The 20,995-nt window shown below is 43.3% G+C and overlaps 1 protein-coding gene and 1 non-coding gene across 2 annotated transcripts; one reads left to right on the forward strand and one right to left on the reverse strand.

Moving 5' to 3' along the window:
* Positions 1-5,860: 5,860 nt before the first annotated feature.
* On the forward strand, positions 5,861-6,024 carry LOC126007809 (U1 spliceosomal RNA). Its single transcript, XR_007495291.1, has one exon. It is a non-coding gene; the product is annotated as a U1 spliceosomal RNA (small nuclear RNA).
* Positions 6,025-12,948: 6,924 nt separating this feature from the next.
* CD24 (CD24 molecule) lies at positions 12,949-18,870 on the reverse strand. Its single transcript, XM_049771227.1, has 3 exons — positions 18,693-18,870; positions 13,316-14,452; positions 12,949-13,114 (listed from the first exon to the last, which is right to left on the reverse strand). The coding sequence occupies exons 1-2, from the start codon at positions 18,759-18,761 to the stop codon at positions 14,267-14,269; spliced, it is 255 nt and encodes an 84-aa protein (XP_049627184.1). The 5' UTR covers positions 18,762-18,870; the 3' UTR covers positions 12,949-13,114; positions 13,316-14,266.
* Positions 18,871-20,995: the final 2,125 nt, after the last annotated feature.

Consider the following 20,995-nt stretch of genomic DNA (forward strand, 5'->3'; position numbering starts at 1 on the left):
CAAAAGTTAAATGGGTTGTCGTAACAGTATTCTACTGAATGAAGAAAGGGGAAGGGGAAGAATGAAGAAATAAGAACATTGGATACAGTGGACTTAATACTCTTTTTCATTCTTCATTCTATCCCACACGTCCATGCTCAGTTTCTTCACATCCATTTTGAAAAACAAAACTACAGTCATGCTCCCTGCATCACCAATTTGCACAATTTGTTGGTATGCCTCAGTATGAACATGCCATGCTACTTACACAGTTCTGAGCCGTCTGCTTTGCTTTATTTTTTGTGACATTTTACTGGACGTTTAAATGTAAAAATGAAGACTTTTTTTTAAACAGTAAATGACAAGGCCATACTCAGTGATCCTGGCCTCAAAACCAGAACATTGGAGAGATGTGGGTCTGAAGCAAATGCTGACACAGAAAAGAATCCACACACAGTGAAAGGGGGTAAAAGAAGTTCAGTAAACTACAATACAGAAGCCTTCTGCTCCTAAGAAGTAGATAGTTCAGTGGAGGAAATCCAGAAATGCTAAAGAATTTTCCTGAGACCTCAGATTTTTACTAGGATGAACTAGACCATGCCTGAGATGGAGAATAGGGAGGGCTCTGGTAAATCCAACACCAAACCATAAGAAAGGCGATGATAATGCAATGAGCAAATAGTCACAAGACATGAGTTTTATTCTACTGTGGGGTGAACTTGAGAAAATTACCAAATTTCTTTCTGTCCCAGGTTCCTTATCTGTAAAAAAGATGGTGATGGTGATGGTGCTCAGGGTATTTTGTTTGGTTTGGTTTGGTTTTGGGGCCACACCTGGTGGTGTTCAGGGGTTACGCCTGGCTATCTGCTCAGAAATCACTCCTGGCAGGCTTGGAGGACCATATGGGATGCCAGGATTCCAACCCCCTTTGATCCTGGGTTGGCTGCTTGCAAGGCAACGCCCTACCACTGTGCTAACTCTCCGCCCCGATGCTCAGGGCTTTGACCACATAGAAATGTTTTGAGTTGGGGGAGGGGAGAACAATAGTACAGTGCACAAGTGGCAAGGCATGCAGCTGGCCCTGATTCAATCCCTGGCACCCATATGGTACCCCATTCCCTACCAGGAATGATCCCTGAGAGCAGAAAGAAGAAATGCTTTGAGTGTTAATTGAGCAGTGTTCATCTTTACTATTTTATTTTATTTGGTTTTGGGGCCATACCTGGTGATGCTGAGGGTTACTCCTGGCTATGTACTCAGAAATAGCTTCTAGCTTGGGGGACATATGAGACACCAGGGATGAAACTGAGGTTCGTCCTGGTCAGCAGTGTGCAAGGCTAACGCCCTACTGCTGCACTACCGCTCCAGCCCCATCTTTACTATTTTAATCAATCCATATCAAAACTAACATTTATGGAGGACATTATTCATCTATTCCTGAAACTCAGTTTTTTCTGACTTTCTATTAGAAGGATTCATGTTTGGTTAGCACTGTAGCTAATATAGCTGGAAAATTGTTTTTGCTAAATTATGATTTGTCACTTTTGATAAAAAATTATAAGACATATTCATAAAATCTTCATGTATACTTGTAGAAATAGTTCAAATGACATTGATCATATTGAGCATGAACCAGGAAGCCTCTTTCATTAAAATTTCCTGTTGTTTTGGATTGTCTTTTGTTGTCCACTGATTCTAAACTATTAATAAACGTATGGTTTTAAGTGAAAAAAAAAAAACAGAAGAACAGACTGAAGGAGCTAGATAGATAGTACAGTAGTAGGGTGACCCCAGTTTGATCCCAGCATCCCCATATGGTCCCCAAAGCACAGCCAGGAGTAATTCCTGAGTGTAGAGTCAGGAGTAAGCCCTGAGCATTGCCAGGTATGGACCAAAAAACAAAAACAGAATTTATTGGAGAGATGGTACAGCACTTAGAACACTTTCCTTGCATACTGATGACCTCCGTTTAATCCCCAGTATCATATATGGTTATCCTAACTATACCAGAAGTGATCTCTGAACACAAAACTAGGAATAATCCCTGAGCTCTGCAGTTGTGATTTCCCCCCAAAATCAAAAGCTACAAGAACCTTTCTTCAGTTCTAAACACTTTCAGTTAATCAAGCATTTAAAATGTACACAACTAATTTATCTTCTGTTTCTTATCATTTCTCCTTCCTTACATTGGCTAGAGTAACTATTCAGGACTAAAACAATATAAAATTCTCTGTGATTTAATAAATAATAAACAAATAAAAACAAATACTCTTTCTCTACCTAAAATTCCTTAACTATGTATAACCTGGCATATAGTACCTATTTTTATAAACTGACTAAAAATTATTCATCACTGAAATATTTTATAAACTGACTAAAAATTATTCACCACTGAAATATGACAGAGAACAAGTAAATCAAGTAATAAGAAAATAAAAAACTAAATGCATACTGATAAGCATAATGTTCATCATGAGGTGACATGGGGAAATTGTTTCCTGATTGCACTCACACCACAGTCTCCACACAGTTGTGTCACTGGTGATATTTCTCAAGACCCACCCATGAAACAGTCCAACATTGTCACAATATCATTTAAGATGAACAGCAGCTACAATTTAGATTACACTAATAGGTTATTAAAATATGCCTTTTGGGGGGCTGGAGCAGTGGCACAGAAGTAGGGCAGTTGCCTTGCACATGGCTAACCTAGGATGAACCACAGTTTGATCCCCCAGCATCCCATATGGTCCCCCAAGTCAGGAGTGATTTCTGAGCACATAGCCAGGAGTAACCCCTTAGCATCACTGGGTGTGGTCCAAAAACAAAACAAAAAAAGCCTTTTTCAAGTCTTCAGAAAATACAGTAGGGTGCAAAACAACAACCAAAGAACAAAATATGTGAATATGCTGAATGTCAGGATGTTCTCAAGTAATAACCATAAATTCTCATTTATTCCTGTAAGCTCAGCACGGAGTAGACTCCAACTTTTCAAAGATGAAAGAGCAAGAACGAAAGAAAAAAAAAGAAAAATGAAGAAGGAAAGAAAAGAAGAAAGAAAGAAAGAAAGAAAAGGAAAGAAAGAAAGAAAAAGAAAGAAAGAAGAAAGAAAGAGAAAAAAAGAGAAAGAAAAAAAAGAAAAAGAGAAGAAGAAAGAAAGAAAGAAAGAAGAAAGAAGAAAGAAAGAAGAAAGAAAGAAAGAAAGAAAAGAAAGAAAAGAAAGAAAGAAAGAAAGAAAAGAAGAAAGAAGAAAAGAAAGAAAGAAAGAAAGAAAGAACGAAAGAAAAAGAAAGAAAGAAAGAAAAAGAAAGGAGAAAGAGAAAGAAAGAAAGATAATAAAGAAAGAAAAAGAAAGAAAGAAAAGAGAGAGAGAAAGAAATGAAGGAAAGAAGGAAAGAGAAAGAAAGAAAGAAAGAAGAAAGAAAGAAAGAAAGAAAGAAAGAAAGAAAGAAAGAAAGAAAGAAAGAAAGAAAGAAAGAAAGAAAGAAAGAAAGAAAGAAAGAAAGAAAGAAAGAAAGAAAGAAAGAGAAAGAAGAAAAAAAGAGAAAGGAAGAAAGAAAGAAAGAAAGAAAGAAGAAAGAAAGAAAGAAAGAAAGAAAAGAAAGAAAAAGAAAGAAAGAAAGAAAAAGAAAGAAAGAAGAAGAAGAAAGAGAAAGAAGAAAGAAAGAAAGAAAGAAAGAAAAAAGAAAGAAAGAAAGAAAGAAAGAGAAAGAAAAAGAAAGAAAAGAAAGGAGAAGAAAAGAAAGAAAGAAAAGAAAGAAAGAAAGAAAGAAAGAAAGAAAGAAAGAAAGAAAGAAAAGAAAGAAAGAAAGAAAAAAGAAGAAGAAAGAAAGAAAGAAAGAAAGAAAGAAAGAAAGAAAGAAAGAAAGAAAGAAAGAAAGAAAGAAAGAGAGAGAGAGAGAGAGAGAGAAAGAGAGAAAGAGAGAAAGAGAGAAAGAAAGAAAAAGAAAAAAGTGGGAAAGTGGGACCAGAGAGATAGCACAGCAGTAGGGCATTTGCCTTGCAAAAGGCCAACCAGGATGGAGTCCAGTTTGATTCCCCACCCCCACCCCCATCTTTCCAGGAGTGACTTCTGAGCACAGAGCCAGGATAACCCCTGCGCTTCGCCATGTGTGACAAAAAATATGTAAAGTTTAAATGTATAAAGCCCTTTCAGAAATAATAGGGACTGGAGAGATAGCACAGTGGTAGGGCGTTGGCCTTGCATGTGGCTAACCTGGAATGCTGGGGGATTGAATCACAGTCCATCCTAGGTTAGCTAGTGCATGCAAGGCAAACACCCTACCACTTGCACTACCACTCCAGCCCAAAGTTTGGGTCTCTTGATTCCATTGTTGTTGCTTCTGGCTTGGATATTTAGTTCTGTCTTTTTTTTTTTTTTTTTTCCTGGTTCACACCAGGTGGCCCTCAGGGGCTATTCCTGGCTCTGTGCTCAGAAATCGCCCCTGGAAGGCTTGGGTACTCTATGTGATTCTGGGAATTGAATCACTATCTGTCCTGGGTTGGCCTTGTGCAAGGCAAATGCCCTACATCTGTGATATATCTCAGGCCCAGTTCTGTCCATTTTTAACTGTCTCGATGCACCTGAGACTACTTGGCCCCCAACTTCTTCAATTCTTTCTAGAAAGTCAAGACTATTTTGGTCTTTTGACCGTACCCAGCTAAGAGTTTTGTGTTTCTCTGTTAATTCTTGGGGTATCATATAGTGCTTAGGATGAAAACTAGAGCTTCTACATGTAAATTATGTCCACTGAGCTATTTCCTAGGTCTCTGAACAATCACATGATCAGCTGAAAAAACTTAAATTGGCTTAAAGTAATTGTAATTAAATTAAGTATTGCTACTTCAAAATGATGTTAATGGAAAATAGAATAATTAGTTTTATATTATTATCTGGTTGAGTATTTTGGTTTAATTTTATGTATCATTTTAAAAGTCCAAAATAAAAATATATTTTAAATTAAAAAAAAGAAAGAAAGAGAAGGAAGGAAGGAAGAGAAAGGAAGGAAAGAAGGGAGGGAGGGAAGGAGGGAGGGAGGGAGGGAGGGAGAGGAAAAAAAAAAGAAAACACTAGCCCATGTTTGTTCAATATGTACCAGATGTCAGATTCTGTCTTAAAACTTCGTGTTTCACTTCATTTAATTCTCTCAACAACGTTAAGAGATAGGAACTAAATTATCCGGAACCTTTGCAGCCAAGAATTCTAGGCCCTGGAGAATTTACATAATTGTGTAAGATCTATCCTCTAGTCCTAGCTGATCTGATTATCCAACTGAAGCAACATGACTAGCCTCCTATCCTTTCACTATCACTCTGAGTTGGATGAGTGAATGTCTACAAAGCATGCATGAAAGTCGAATGAAGATTTAGAGAAATGAGGAGCAATCTAGTGTGACTAGAATTCAAACTAGAAACTTGGGCTGGGACCAGATTGTATACATTCTTATTAAGTGTGAGTGGTGGTTTCTATTTTATCTTCTTTTTGTTTGTTTGTTTTTTGTTTTTTGGGCCACACCCGGCGGTTCTCAGGGTTTACTCCTGGCTGTCTGCTCAGAAATAGCTCCTGGAAGGCACGGGGGACCATATGGGACACCGGGATTCGAACCAACCACCTTTGGTCCTGGATCGTCTGCTTGCAAGGCAAACTCTGCTGTGCTATCTCTCCGGGCCCCTATTTTATCTTCTTTAGACAAAAAGTAGTTAGGGGCAGGGAAATGGCTCAAAGGAATAAGCCTGCAGGGCCACAACTTGATATCCAGTACTCCATGGGTTCCTGCATTGCTGGGTCTGGCTCCCCACAATCAAAAAGTTTAAAAGAGAGCTTGTCAGGTTTGGTAAGTGAGGAGTAAATGAACCATATCTTACAGAATAACTTAGAGAAATACTTACCTGGCAGAGGTGATTACATGATCAGGAAGGTGGTTTCTCCAGGGTGAGGCTCACCCATTGCACTCCCAGTGTGCTGACCCCTGAGATTTCCCCAAATGTGGAAAACTCAACTGCGTAATTTATAATAGTGGGGGACTGTGTTCACGCTCTCCCCTACAAATATATATATATATATACATACATACATACATACATACATACATACATACATACATACATACATATTTTAGAAAAGAGAACATATTAGATAAGAGCCCTGGAATGAAGAAACAGAGATATTAGAGAGTTCTAACAGATCGAGATCTAATATCTGATGGAAATCTGATGTGATTCAGGGTACGACTCTGCATGGGGCAGAGTTGGTGCCTGAGCCATTCTGACTTAAAAGTATCCAAATTTGGGGCCAGAGAGATGGCCAGGAGGTAAGGCATTTGCCTTGCATGCAGAAGGACGGCGTTTCGAATCCCGGCATCCCATATGGTCCCCCGAGCCTGCCAGGAGCGATTTCTGAATATAGAGCCAGGAGTAACCCCTGAGCGCTGCCGGGTGTGACCCAAAAACCAAAAACAAAACAAAAACAAACAAACAAACAAAAATATCCAAATTTATGGATGATTAGCAATGAGCAGAGAAAGCAAGGTATCTCTCAAGTGTGTTTCAAGCAAGACTTGGCAGGTGATGCTCTGACGGGGAAAGCAGCACCTCTCTGGAGAGGAAGTTCAACATATAACATAGCTGCTTTCTACTGACTAGCATCTGCCAGTTGCTAAGAGGCATGACAGTCAAGCCACTTCAAATCTTTGGAATTCACAGAGACAATCTTTGTGAAAATTCCTAAAATTTCTTTAAAATGCATAGATTCAAAAGGCTGAAATACATGCTTTGCTTACAGGAAGCCTGAAATCAATCTCTAGCAATACACCATTCCCCAAGCACTTCTATGAATAACTTCCATAAATCAAGCACCAAGCTAGGAATAGCAACCAACTACCATTGTATGTTGCCTAAAAAACAAAAATGAAATAAAATAAAATAAAATAAAATACAGATGGTTTTGGGTTTGGGTTTTGGTTTTTGAGCTGCACCCAGCTTTGTTCAGGGTTTACTACTAGTTCTGTTTCAGGGATCATCCAGGTCAGCCAAGTGCAAGGCAACCACCTTCTTTACTGTATTATCTGTCCAAACTGAAAAAAAGGTATTCAAATTTAAAATGTAAGTGCAATTTTAAGAGAAACTGAGAAATAAATAGAAATGGTGATTTCGTTGTTTGAAAAGTGCCATCTTACCGAATTAGAAAATATATATATATATACTTTATACTAAGGAAGGAATTCAAAAATAACCAAGCCAACCCCAAATGAGGTCTATGAGAACTGAAAAAACACATACTTTTCAGCCACCTAAATATTTGAGCTCTATTTTAAGAACAGTGGTAAGCTTGGGTGTGTTTAGAAGGTTCCATTATAAATAGTTTTTTCTCATTAACTTATATGGCATATTAAACTATCTGTTGATCTCTAAATTATTTGCCTTTTATCTATTAAGAATAAAACAGTTTAAGAGGCACACTCATACAATGGCTTAACCATATATTATATGTTGTTATATAGTTAGCCATATGTTCCATGATTTATATATTATGTTCCTATATAGTATATATGTTATATGATTGGTATTTAACTATATTTAAAATGTAACTCCAGGGAGCCGGAGAGATAACACAGCAGTAGGGCTTTTGCCTTGCATACGGCTGACCTGGGATGGACCTGGGTTCGATTTCCAGCATCCCAATGCCCCCCCCAGCCTGCCAGGAGGGTTTTCTGAGCACAGAGCCAGGAGTAGTTTTGGGTGGGACCCAAAAACAAAAAGCCCACATTAATTTATAACTGTTTTCAAAGAATAGCTGGAAAGTAATTCTATTTCTTTCTCAAGAAGTATTCATTATATTAATATATACCCCACATTTGGAGTTGCTTTTTTTATAAATGTATAATAGACTGAGGGTTGATTTAATGGTTCCTTTTAAGATTTCTAAGCAAAACCCTGCCACAAGTTGAAGACAGCAATTATTCCTGGAGAAACAGTCCTTTTCCTGGACTTTATAAAGACTAAATGCTTAGCCATAAGCTGCCAAGTAACATGGGTTGTCCATCATTAACTGAGTGCCGTCTAGCCCAACAAACCATAAAGTCGGGTGTGTATAGCCAAAATGGTATTCATTTGCAAGTAAAAGAGATACTCAAGAGGCCTGACTTAGCAGGTCTCAAAGATACAAGTTAATTCTGTAAGGAAGGAGCCCGAATACCATTGGGCTTATTTCTATCTCCCAGCCTGCACTTTTGTTTTCACTGATACTTTCCTATAATCTATTAACTAAAAAAGAGGAAACTTGGATTTGGTGTTCAGCAGTTTTGTGTGTGTGTGTGTGTGTGTGTGTGTGTGTGTGTGTGTGTGTGTGTGTGTGTGTGTGTGTGTTTATTTTTGGGCCACACCCAGCGGCACTCAGGGGTTATTTCTGGCTCTACACTCAGAAATCACTCCTGACTCTGGGTACCATATGGAATGCCAAGGATTGAACCCGGGTCGGCCACGTCCTACCCACTGTGCTATTGCTCCTGCCCCAGGAGTTTCTATATATTGTCAGATGCCACCTCAGAGTAGATATCCACAGTGCTATAATGCTATTCTGGGCTTCCCCAGAAAGGCAGTAATGAAGGGAAATATTCCCAGTGGACATAATTGTAAACAGAGAACCTAGTTGTTCATTTTTTTAGGAGAAATGCCAAACCATCAGTTTATGCCTGTTCATGAGCTGTAGCAAATAGTTTAACTGAACAACTTGAAAGAAACATCATTAGAACATTGAAGAGGGGCCCGGAGAGATAGCACAGCGGTTTTGCCTTGCAAGAGCCGATCCAGGACCTAAGATGGTTGGTTCGAATCCCGGTGTCCCATATGGTCCCCCGTGCCTGCCAGGAGCTGTTTCTGAGCAGACAGTCAGGAGTAACCCCTGAGCACCACTGGGTGTGGCCCAAAAACCAAAAAAAAAAAAAAAAAAAAAGAAGGAAGGAAGGAAGGAAGGAAGGAAGGAAGGAAGGAAGGAAGGAAGGAAGGAAGGAAAGAAGGAAGGAAAGAAAGAGGATAAATATATATATGAATAAATCTGTACTAACACGTTTTTAGAGTTTACATGAAATAAGTAAATTCAGGGCCGGGCGGTGGCGCTAAAGGTAAGGTGCCTGCCTTACCTGCGCTAGCCTAGGACGGACCATGGTTCGATCCCCCGGCGTCCCATATGGTCCCCCAAGCCAGGAGCGACTTCTGAGCACATAGCCAGGAGTAACCCCTGAGCGTCACCGGGTGTGGCCCAAAAACCAAAAAAAAAAAAAAAAAAAAAAAAGAAATAAGTAAATTCTACATTTGTAAAATTTAGGACTGAAGAAAACTAATGGAAAATTCTGAATAGACCTATGAAAGTGTATTTTATATAGCAAAGGGTATCTTGGAGGGCAGATGTGATAGCACAGCAGTAGAGCATTTGCCTTGCAAGCTGTCAACCCGGGACAAACCCGGGACAAATCCGGGTTCTATCCCTGGCAGCCCATATGGTCCCCAGAGCCTGCCAGGAGCGATTTCTGAGCCCCAAGTCAGGAGTAATCCCTCCTTTTGGTGTGGCCAAAAATATAAAAAACAAACAAACAAAAACAACAACAAAAAGGGTATACTGGTTTTATATTAGAAAATATTACATATTTAAATGCCTACATTTATAAGTAAAATATTGTAATAAAAATCTTTATGGATGTAAAAATAACATCAGATATAGTGCATTTAATGTAAGTTATTAGAAATGTATAAATTCGGGGCCGAAGCGGTGGTGCAGAGGTAGTATGTTTGCCTTGCACACACTAACCTAGAATGGACCTCAGTTCTATCTCCTGGGGTCTCATATGATCCCCCAAGCCAGGAGAGATTTCTGAGTGCATAGCCAATAGTAACCCCTGAGTGTCACCAGGTGTGGCCCCCCCAAAAAAAAATAATAAAGAAATGTATAAATCCCTTAGTAAGGTAGGAGTAAACATACCTTTCTCAATCTAGTAGAGGGCAATCATTAGCATCATGAATGAATACCAATACTCAGTGCCTAGTTCTGGAAAACTAACCCTGTCCTTTGGAGGAAGTTCTTTAGGGCCAGAAAAATAGTAAGTAATCAAGAAGAGCGTTTTTGTTGCAGGTGGCCAACCTGGATTTAATTTCCAGCACCATGATTTTCCTGAGTACCACAAGGAGTGATCCCTTAGTGCAGAACTCAGAGTAAGTCCTGACCATCTCTGGGTGTGGCACTCACTCTCCTCTCAGTTATCCCCCACACAGAAAATGGTTTTTAATGCTCTGGAAAACTAGTTTCAAAAGGGCCAGAGTGGATAGGACATTTGCCTTGCACACAGGCAGATCCAGACATCAATTCCTCTCATCCCATATGGTCTCCCAAGCCTGATTGAAGTAGATTTGTTGTTGTTGTTTTGTTGTTTTTAGGCATACCCCGTGGCACTCAGGGGTTACTCCTGGCTTTGCACTCAGAAATCACTCCTGGCAGGCTCGAGGGACCAAATGGGATGCCAGAGATCCAAACTAGGTTGGTCCTTCAAATCTGAATAATAATATAACTGGATTCTTGGTGAAACATTCATGAATTTTTGTACTACTTACTTCCAATCTCTTCTGGTTTCATAGCCTCATTTGATAGATCTGCTGTAAATCTTATAGGCTTTCCTTTGTTTGTAAGTTTTTTTTTAATCTTGCTGCTTTCAATATTCTATTTTTGATTTTTGTCATTCTGAGCAAATGTGTCATGCTATTTTCTTAAGTCAAATTTATTTTCTCTGGGATATTATATTTATATCTGGGATTCTAATATTTTGTTGTCTAAGATTGCTTTATTCATGATTTGTAAATATTGTCAATAGTCTAGTTGAGTTTAATTGTATGTCAAGACACACACACACACACACACTAAGATTGAAAAGGGGCCGGAAAGATAGCATGGAGGTAAGGCGTTTGCCTTTCATGCAGAAGGTCATCAGTTCGAATCCTGGCATCCCATATGGTCCCCCGAGCCTGCCAGGAGCAATTTCTGAGCATGGAGCCAGGAATAACCCCTAAGCACTGCCAGGTATGACCTAAAAACCACAAAAAATATATTATATGTCAAGAAAGAGTCTGAAGCAGTTTAATTTCATGCACAGAAAGACAAAACAAAGAACTGAGATTAGGGGCTGGAGCTGTGGCTCAGCAGTAAGACGTTGCCTTGCATGCAGCTGACCCAGGACGGACCTTGGTTCGATCCCCAGCATTCCAGATGGTCCCCCAAGCCAGGAGTGATTTCTGAGCTCATAGCCAGGAGTAACCCCTGAGCATCACAGGATGTAGCCACATTTCCATTCACACTCTGATGAACATGCAAAACCACTCATCTGATAACTTCTGCCATCCTGATCTATTCTTACTAAATATCATGCTTATTACAAGCATTTGCAATTACAGACATACTCTTTCTTTGCTAAGGCAGAAAACCTTGTTCAAAAAATTAAGCACTCCTTAGTACTAAAAAGTAGCCAGCAGGTAGGGCAATTTACCCTGCACACACGGACCTGGGTTCAATCCCCAGCAAACCCATATGGTCCCATACACATGCTAGTAGTGATTTCTGTACTCAGAAAGTTTAGCATCTTATCTTCACTGTCCTGGGTGGTTGTTTTTCATTTGTTTGTTTGGTTGGTTTTGGGGTCACACCCAGCAGCACTAATCAGAAATCACTTCTGGCAGGCTCAGGGCACTATATGAGATGTCGGGGATTGAACTAATGTCAGCCCCAAGTCGGATATGTGTAAGACAAGCACTCTACCGCTGTGCTAACGTTCCGGAGCCTCATCTTCACTATCCTGGTTCACAACTAGCAGCCAATAAATAGCTGCTGAGAAACTAGTGGAAACCCTTAAAGATGACTTTCTGGGACCATAGCAATAGTACATCTGGTAGAGCACTTGCCTTACATGCAGTTGACCCAGGTTAGAACCTCAGCATCCCATGTAGCCCTATAGCACCACCAGGAATAAATCCAGAGTGCAGAGCCAAGGGCAACTCCTGAGCATCACTGGACATGGCCAAAAACAAAGAAAAACAAGATAATGACTTTCTGAAGTCAGAATGTGATGCTAGTTGGCAGTACAATATAACTATACCACAATGTTCTGGTTAATGAGAAAATATTGAATTATGTTTCCTATGATTTACTCAACAACTCCAAAACACTCCTGATATAAAAGAAAAACCAAACAACTATTTTCAGTCATTTATTTTTATTTACAGTTTGTGTTCAATGCAAATCAATTCCATAACATAAGAAGTTACTATGAATCAAAGCATAAATACACAAACACAATATACAATGCAAAAGAGATGTACAGCATTCAAATATGAAACAAAAAGGAATGTTCATTCACACACACAGTAGCTTGAGATTTGTTGAATAGGACTGATTCCATGTAGATTTCTAAAGATGGAAAAAGAAGGACTTTGGTTATCACGACTACTGTGGCCATATTAAAATACTGGGATATCTAAGCATCAGTGTGTGACCATGCGAACAAAAGACTTAGAGAGTGTCTATTTTTTTAAAATTTCTGTGCATTGTGGCAGCTGTGAAGAGTTTCTTTTAAAAATCAAGCTGACTTTGGGTTTAGGATCAAACTATCTAAAAATATTAACCGATTACAGAAAGTGTTCCAAATGTAGCTATTTTGATTCTTTTTTAAAAAAAAAGTATTTACATTAAAAGTATAAAAGTTTTCTAAATTTAATGCAGATTAGCTTCCAGTCTTCACTTCCCAAATACCTGATTTACAGTTTTGGCTACATTACCTATTTACTTTAATTTCAAGATGTATAGATTTTGTCATCAAAACATAATTTTTTCTCATTGTAAAAAAGTATTTGACATATGCATTAATCAAAAGCATTGTAAAATCGGCTGAAGTCAATACCCTTCTATTCCTTGAAATCACTTTAGCTAAATGTTGAACAGGAATAGATGATTAAGTATAGAAGCAAAATTTACTCACTCATGCTTAGATTTGGGGAAATTCCAAACCATCATTTCCTAAGCACATGTCAATTAGTACACACAGGTCAGGTGCAATGTCAAATCCAAAACTGCAGAGGAAGGCTTTCAGGCCCCAAGACAACACTAATATCTTAACATTGTAAAACTTTCTTTTTTTTTTTTTTTTGGTTTTTGGGTCACACCTGGTAACACTCAGGGGTTACTCCTGGCTATGTGCTCAGAAGTTGCTCCTGGCTTGGGGGACCATATGGGACATCGGGGGATCGAACCGCGGTCCATCCAAGGCTAGCGCAGGCAAGGCAGGCACCTTACCTTTAGCGCCACCACCAGGCCCAACATTGTAAAACTTTCTATCTGAAGTTTATTATCATTGAATTAGTATGCTACATTGAGGATTTGCAGTCACACTTGTCAATTTCTTCTCATGTATACATAAATAGAACCACATTCATTTTTTTAATGTAGCTGTCTTATGGCCTGTTGTGTATGTAAACATTTCCATGGGATTATTTTGTTACTGATTCTACCCTGATCTGTGATTGTGCCCTACCCTAGGGTGTGACCTGGCATTCTGCTCCCACCCTAGGGTGGTCCCTGATTCTGATGTATAAAAGCAAGGGTCTGTGGAAGGCAAGGGGCTTTTTTTCCTGGGGCTGATTCTGAGGCTTTTGGTTTCAGCCTTATGCACGGAATAAAGCTGTTACCTTCAGAAGCCTGACTGCCTGTTAGCTTTATAACTGCCATCTGAATAAGGTAGCAGATGCGTGGTCTGAGCTGGAGGAGAAAGACCTCATCCTCCATCCCTCCCCATCAGTCAACCCCATCAAGGGTTGTTCTGCAACATAATAATCCCATGAAATGTTTACATACACAACAATGGCCATAACAACTTAAAGAACAAAAAAAATTTAATCTTAGTTCTACATCCCATCCTTTATATCTGGGTAAGATAAAATCTATTCTTATTTTCAAGACTGAGTTTTACGTGTGCATATTCCTGAAGCCACATTTAAGGAAATCATCACAATTAATTTTAGATGTTGTCTTTCTTCATCTTCTACAAGACTCTTCAGCATTTAATATTGGCATTCACCATCTAGTCAATCACTCGCATGCTCTTCAAATCAAATTTGGGATCCTCAATATTTTCCATTTCAACAAAACAAGGAGTAGAATTAGCAGATACAGTGAAGACCTGTATTTTCCTTGCTGCAGTAGACATCTGGACACCGCTTAGAAGATGGAGAAGAATAGGTATTTCTTGGCCTGAGTCTCTTAACAGTAGAGATGTAGAAGCGAGAACAAGATCATGAAGAGACATGAGACTGACTGCAGAACGCTGTCACTCCCATTGGTGGTATTAGTAGTAGTTGCTGAAGTTGTAGTAGTAGTAGTAGTCGAATGAGTGGTGCTATTTGTAACTGTTGAAGGAGTTGTGGTAGTTGAGTTATTTGAATAAACCTAAAACATATAGAAAGTGACACCAATTAATTTGTTCCAGATGGAACAATGACCTTCACATATTCTTAACAAACAAGTAATAAGGCTTTATATGCTTAAATTGCTCTTTCTCCATTATTCCCTTATCCATATCATTTAATTATACTTAGACCTACCAAACACTAAAGATGTCCAGGGGCTGGAGCAATAGCAATGATAGGGCACTTGCCTTGCATGTGGCCAACCTGGGATGAATCCAGGTTCAATTCCCGGCATCTCATATGATCCTCCGAGCCTGCCAGGAGCTATTTCTGAACTCAGAGGCAAGAGTAACCCCCCTGAGCCTTGCCAGGTGTGGCAAAAATAAATAAATAAATAAATAAATAAATAAATAAATAAATAAATAAATAAAAATCTAATGCTGGGCCCAGAGAGATAGCACAGCGGTGTTTGCCTTGCAAGCAGCCGATCCAGGACCTAAGGTGGTTGGTTCGAATCCCGGTGTCCCATATGGTCCCCCGTGCCTGCCAGGAGCTATTTCTGAGCAGATAGCCAGGAGTAACCCCTGAGCACCGCCAGGTATGACCCAAAAACAAAAAAATAAAAAATAAAAAAAATAAAATCTAATGCCTACAAATAGCCACTACCAAAAACTAAAAATGTTCCTTAAGACATACATAGTTCTCCCCTAAAACAAGAATTTTTCAATCCTTTTTTTTTTTTGGGGGGGGGGATTGGTTTTTGGTTTTTGGTCACTCCCAGTGACTCTTAGAGGTTACTCCTGGCTCTGCACTGAGAAATCGATCCTGGGTTGAAGGACTATATGGGAGACTGGGGATCAAATCAAGGTCCATCCTAAGTCAGCCACATGCAAGGCAAACGTTCTATCGCTGTGCTACAGCTCCGGCTTCAAATTTTTCATTCTTAATAAAGGGATAAAATGAACTAAGTACTCTTTATCACTATGTGGATTTACTGCACTACAAAAGTTTTGTTTTTTTTTTGTTTTGTTTTTCGTTTCTGGGTCACACACACGGCAGCACTCAGGGGTTACTCCTGGCTCTGCGCTCAGAAATCGCTCCTGGCAGGCTCAGGGGACCATATGGGATGCTGGGAATCGAACCAAGGTCCAACCCAGGTTGGCAGCATACAAGGGAAATAACCCTACGCTGTGCTTTCTCTCCGGCTCCCAAAAGATTTCTATTTTCCCAGAAAGAGGAGATTTTTGGTACTAGGAGCTGAGGGAAGGGAAGTCATGAAGATTTATTGTATTTTTTATTTTACGTTTTGTTGCCAGGGATCCAACGTCAGGTTTCAAGCAGAAAAGGTATGTTCTACACATGTCTACACCCTGGCCCACCAAGGAGCTTAAAGATGTACTATTTGTATTTTAAAAGTCTTAAATTTTAAACTCATAATACTAGACTTAATACACTATATGGGGCCAGAATGATAGTAGAGTGGCTAAGGCACTTGACTTAAATGCAACCAACCCAGGTTCAATCCTTGGAACTACATATTGTCTCCGGAGCCTCATTAAGAATGATCCCTGAATACAGAGCCAGAAATAAGCCCTGAGAACTGCCAGCTGTAGCCCCCAAACAAAAACTTAAAAAAAAAAAAAAAATGGGGCCGGAGAGATAGTATGGAGGTAAGGCGTTTGCCTTTCATGCAGAAGGTCATCAGTTTGAATCCCGGCGTCCCATATGGTCTCCGTGCCTGTCAGGAACAATTTCTGAGCATGGAGCCAGGAGTATCCCCTGAGCACTGCCGGGTATGACCCAAAAACCACAAAAAAAAAAAAAAAAAAAAAAAGACACCATCTATCCTGAATTTTCAAGGAAACTTTCACAGAGCTATTGCACTCTTGGTGTTATTGGCGGGGACTTGGGAAATCTTATGTACCTCTTGAAATCATATAAACTTCTTCCAAAAAATGGCCACATAATTTCTCTTAGGTTTTATTGCTTGTTTGTCACATTCTGTTGCTCAGGGCACCACACAGCATGGGGAAAGAACTGAGACCTCCTGCATTGATCCCTGAACCATCTCTTAAACCTACAAACCTTGTTTTAAATGGAAAACTATACTGGGCCATTCCCTTAATTAAAAAAAAAAAAAAAAAAGCTTACACTGGAATCAGCAGGTTTTCCAGGTTTTGTGCAAAGTTCTCACCAGCAGGAGCCTCTTAGTGACTGTCTGGTCACTAAGCTCAGTGCAGTGGCCAGGAACCAAGGTTCCCCCAGTGTCCCCAGGGCCTGAGTGGCATCATTCAGCGCACTGATTTTTCCAGTCACAGAATGCAGTCCGGTGGGCACGTGATACTCTCTCCTTTGTCACTGAACAAAGGCAGATGGGAGATTTCAGCTCTCACAGCGGGGAGAGCTTCCAAGGGTTCTGATAACGGGAAGAGGCACCGAGCAGGTTTGGCGACACAGGACACTGAGTTGCCTCATTAAGGCAAAGATTAAAAAAAAATTTTTTTTTCCTGGTATCAGCACCATCAACTTTAATGGTAAAACCCCTAAGGTCACACAAAGCAAACTAAAGAAATGTCTAAAGAAATGCCCCCACCCTGCTTAGAAATTAAATAAAAAGAAAAAGAAAGAAAGGAAGAAAGAAAAATATGGTTCAGAGCAATACAGTACAGGGGCTGGGCAATTGCCTTCCACTCAGCAGACCCCCGTTCCAATCCCTGCCACCACAGTTGGTGCCCTGTACAATACCAGGAGTGAACCTGAGCACCACTGGGTGTGGCCAAAAATTAAAAATGAAATAAAATAAACCTCTTGATCAAGTCAGATATCATGGACGCCTAATGTGTGCAAGATTCAGCTTGCCAGAGAGAACACAGAACTTGCACTTAAAGCAGAGACGACGGGAACCTGCCTGTAGCTTATAGAACCCAGTATTTTTTTTTTCAGTATTGAGTACTTTGTTCTCCTTTTGCAAAAAGACTTTTTTTCATTGGAGTACGCCGTCGTCCACACCAAAGAAACAAAAATATGTTACTGTTCTAAATGATCCATTAACTGCCACTAACTATTTCTTCATTCAATGTTTGGAGAACCCCTCTTCCCAGTACTGGGGAGCCGGAGTCAGGTTGGAATAGGGAGTGGGGTGCGGCTGCTGCGCCCCTCTCCCACCAAGCTGTTGAAAGCTGGGAAACAGCCGCCCCGCAAGACAATAGGATATAGTTACCCGGCCCGCGAGCAAAAATCCAAGCAGCGCCGTCCGCGCCCAGGTAAGCTGGGTGCCTAGGGACCGAGATGCCGCGCACCCAACTTTCTGGGCGCAGGTTGATCTCCGATGCAAAAGCCCCAGCTATTGGGGACCCCCTTTCCCCCCACCCCGCACGCGCCACCACGCCTCCTCTCCGAGCTTGAGTATCGGCTGAGAAAGGCTCCCCCTTTCCTTAGCCCCCAGCCCCAACCTGCCCCAACCTGCCCGGGGCTCAATCAATCCCTGGCCTCCCTCCCCGCCAGGCAGCTCGAACCCGAACCCCACCCCTCAAGACCTGCGCTTCGGAGAGGTCGTTCCCGGGACAAAGCCGGGAGGGAGGGGACACGCGGCACAGACGTCCACGCCGCCGCCAGAACGGGGTGCCCGGGAGGTGGGACAGGTTCAGGAGTGGGGTCCCAGCGCTGGTTTCAGCCTAGAGCCTTAGAACCAGATTTGGGGGTGTAGGGGGGTCCCTTGGATCTCAGAAGCAGCTCCGAGTGGAGGACGGGAGGGAGCAGCGCTTCCCATCATCACCACCAAGGCGACCACCCCCTTCTCTTTGTGTGCGAAGCTTTGGGAGTCCCCAGACGCCGGCACGACCCGGAGACCCGAGGTTTCGGGGCTCTCCGGAGGTGGGGAGCGCACATCTGCCTATTAGTGCCTCGGACCTTTGGGGAGGTGGAGCTGGTGGCGCAGGCCAAAACGCCAGGGACCCGCGGGCCGCTCGGGGTGCGGGGTGGGGCCGGGACCTCCCAGCCTGCGCACGGAGGGAGCCGCATTGTTCTCCAGAACTGCCAGTGGGATTGGGGCGCAGCCCTAAAGGGGACGGGAAGTCGAACCCCTAACCCCAACCCGTCTCGCCCTCTCCACTCCTGCCCAGATCCAGCGGCTCCACTCGAGCCTCTCCGTGCGCCCCGGACGGCGCTCCGGAGTGGGGTGGCAAACCGGAGCGCGCTCCCATCAGGACTTGGAAAGGAGGCTCGGCTTCCCCTCCCCAACTAGCCCCTCTAAGTTCTCTGGGGTGCCTAGGGGACCTCACCTGCGCGGGGAGGAGTAGAGCCAGGAGCAGCAGCCCCAGTCCCAGCCTGGCCACCATCGCTCTGCCCATGTCCGCTCCGTCGGCGCTCCGGGGGCGCGTGTGTGTCGTGGGATGCGGGGTGCGCGGGGAAGCAAGCAAGGGCTAGCCGAGTCAGGCCGAGCGCTGGCAAGGTGGGGAAGGCGGCTGGCGGGCGGGATCTTATATACCGGGACCTCCACAATAGCCGCGACGTGGCACCGCCCCCCCCTCCGCGCCGCGCCCGCCGCCTCCCCGCCTCCCCCGCGCCCTGCCGGCTCCCGGGCGCCCCCTCTCTCCACTCCACGGCCGCCTGCCACGGCGAGACCCCCGGGCTGCTGCAGCGCGCGGCAGGTGGGCGGCGGGGAGCGGCCGACCCGGGAGCGGCGCTTTGTGCGTCTCCGAGCGCGCTGCCCCTGCGCCCCGCGACTCCCCCCACGGGACCCCGGGCCATCTCGCCCACCCCACGGCCCGCTCTCGGGACCCGGGCCAAGTTTCCTTTGTTTCCCGGAACCTGCCATCTTACCCCTCCCTCCCCGGACACCCCACCCCAAAGAAAAGTCCGAACCCCCCAACCCCACGCTGCAGGGCTATAGCCAAGACTAGCCGCAGGCTGCGCGGGCACCGAGGCTCCCTGGACCGGGCTTTGCCCAAATGCCCTCCCCAGCCGAAGAGGGGGAGAACGAACGGTCCCGGGCTTTGTGTGAACCCCGCAACTGGCGCTGGGAACCGGGCGTCGCGCGCCAAGCTTTCCAGCGCCGGCTGGGTTTGGAGGGATCGTCGGACTCGGAGCTAGTCGTGCGTGGGGCTTCGCACCCGCCCCACGACTCTCGCTCCGGGTTTTAAGCTACTCGTTCTCTCCAGGCCGAGCGCTCTCAGGGGGGCTCAACATCCTCCTCCTGGGAGTTAGGGGGCGGCCCCCAAGCCCGCGGACGCCGGGTGGAAAACGCCACCACCACATCCATCTTTTTGGTCCCCGGGGCTCCTCCCAGCCGCGCCCAGCCAAAGAGGGCCAGAAGAGATGCGCCCCCAAAGGAGACCCTCCTCCTTCTCGGGAAAGATCTGCTGGCCCTCCCCTGGCCGCTTGGCACCAAAGTCCCGGGTTCCCAGGGGAACAGGAATGCCCTGGCCTGGAGCTAAAATTCTCTGCCCCCCCCAGTTTCCACCCACCCCCATCCCCCCTTCGGCTCCTTTAGTCTCTGCTGCCCAAGTGCTTTCCTATCTTTCTTGTAAAGAGCAGAAAGAGCTCTCGGGTTGGGACACTGGCTTTCGCCGAGTTGCCTTCAGACCTAGATTCCTCCTGCAGATCTTAGCAGACTCGGTTTCTCAATCTTTCTATTGTGAAAACTTTCAGCCTCACGGCAAAAGTCGAAATCACTCGACCGCTGCTAGGATATTTTTGGTTAAATTTTCCATGGCAGGATTTTAAATACAACCCCACCTTTTTAGGTTAGTGTGTGTGTGTGTGTGTGTGTGTGTGTGTGTGTGTGTGTGTGTGTGTGTGTTTGGGGTTTAGGGAGGGGGGATTGTTGGTTGTTTGGTTGTTTTCAACTTTCATACAACAGAAATTCATGACGGAGGTAGATTTGTTTTTATGTCTCCATGCAAAATGTTCATATTTTATGCAAACCGGGTGACAAAGGAGCCCATAGTGGTGAGGTATGTAACTGCGCCCGACCTGCACCTTATTGCTCAGCCCTTTGAACTCAGTAACTTTCCAATGCGGATGTCCTTCTTGGAACACGGGCACCAGTGGACTTTTCTGTCCAACGGCATGCCACATTGTCTAGAAATACCCTGTTGATGCTCCTCATCTCCATCCTCTAGCCGGAATCTACGGTAGCCAGGATGCCCCACCATAGTCCCGACGGACGTTCTGCCAGAATCTTGAATGAAGGCTCATATTCATAGAATTTGTTCACTTTTGTCTGCCATCTTTCTTTATCCCCGTTCCCTTCCTCTGTCCCTGCTCCTTTTGAATTTAAAGTAATAGATTAAAGGGTGCATGTATACAGGACTGTGACCTAGAGAGAGTGCAGGGTGTGAGGCGTTTGCCTTGCACACAGCCCACCCAGATTCGGTCCCCAGCACCATATATAGGGCCATCGAGCACCTCCAGGAGTGACCTTTGGATGTGGCAAGCAAAGGAAAGAAGGAAGGAAGGAAGGAAGGAAGGAAGGAGGAAGGAAGGAAGGAAGGAAGGAAGGAAGGAAGGAAGGAAGGAAGGAAGGAAGGAAGGAAGGAAGGAAGGAGAAAGAAGAAAGAAAAAGAGAAAGAAAGAAAGAAAG

Source organism: Suncus etruscus, chromosome 4 (assembly GCF_024139225.1).
Source record: "Suncus etruscus isolate mSunEtr1 chromosome 4, mSunEtr1.pri.cur, whole genome shotgun sequence".
Taxonomy (NCBI): domain Eukaryota; kingdom Metazoa; phylum Chordata; class Mammalia; order Eulipotyphla; family Soricidae; genus Suncus; species Suncus etruscus.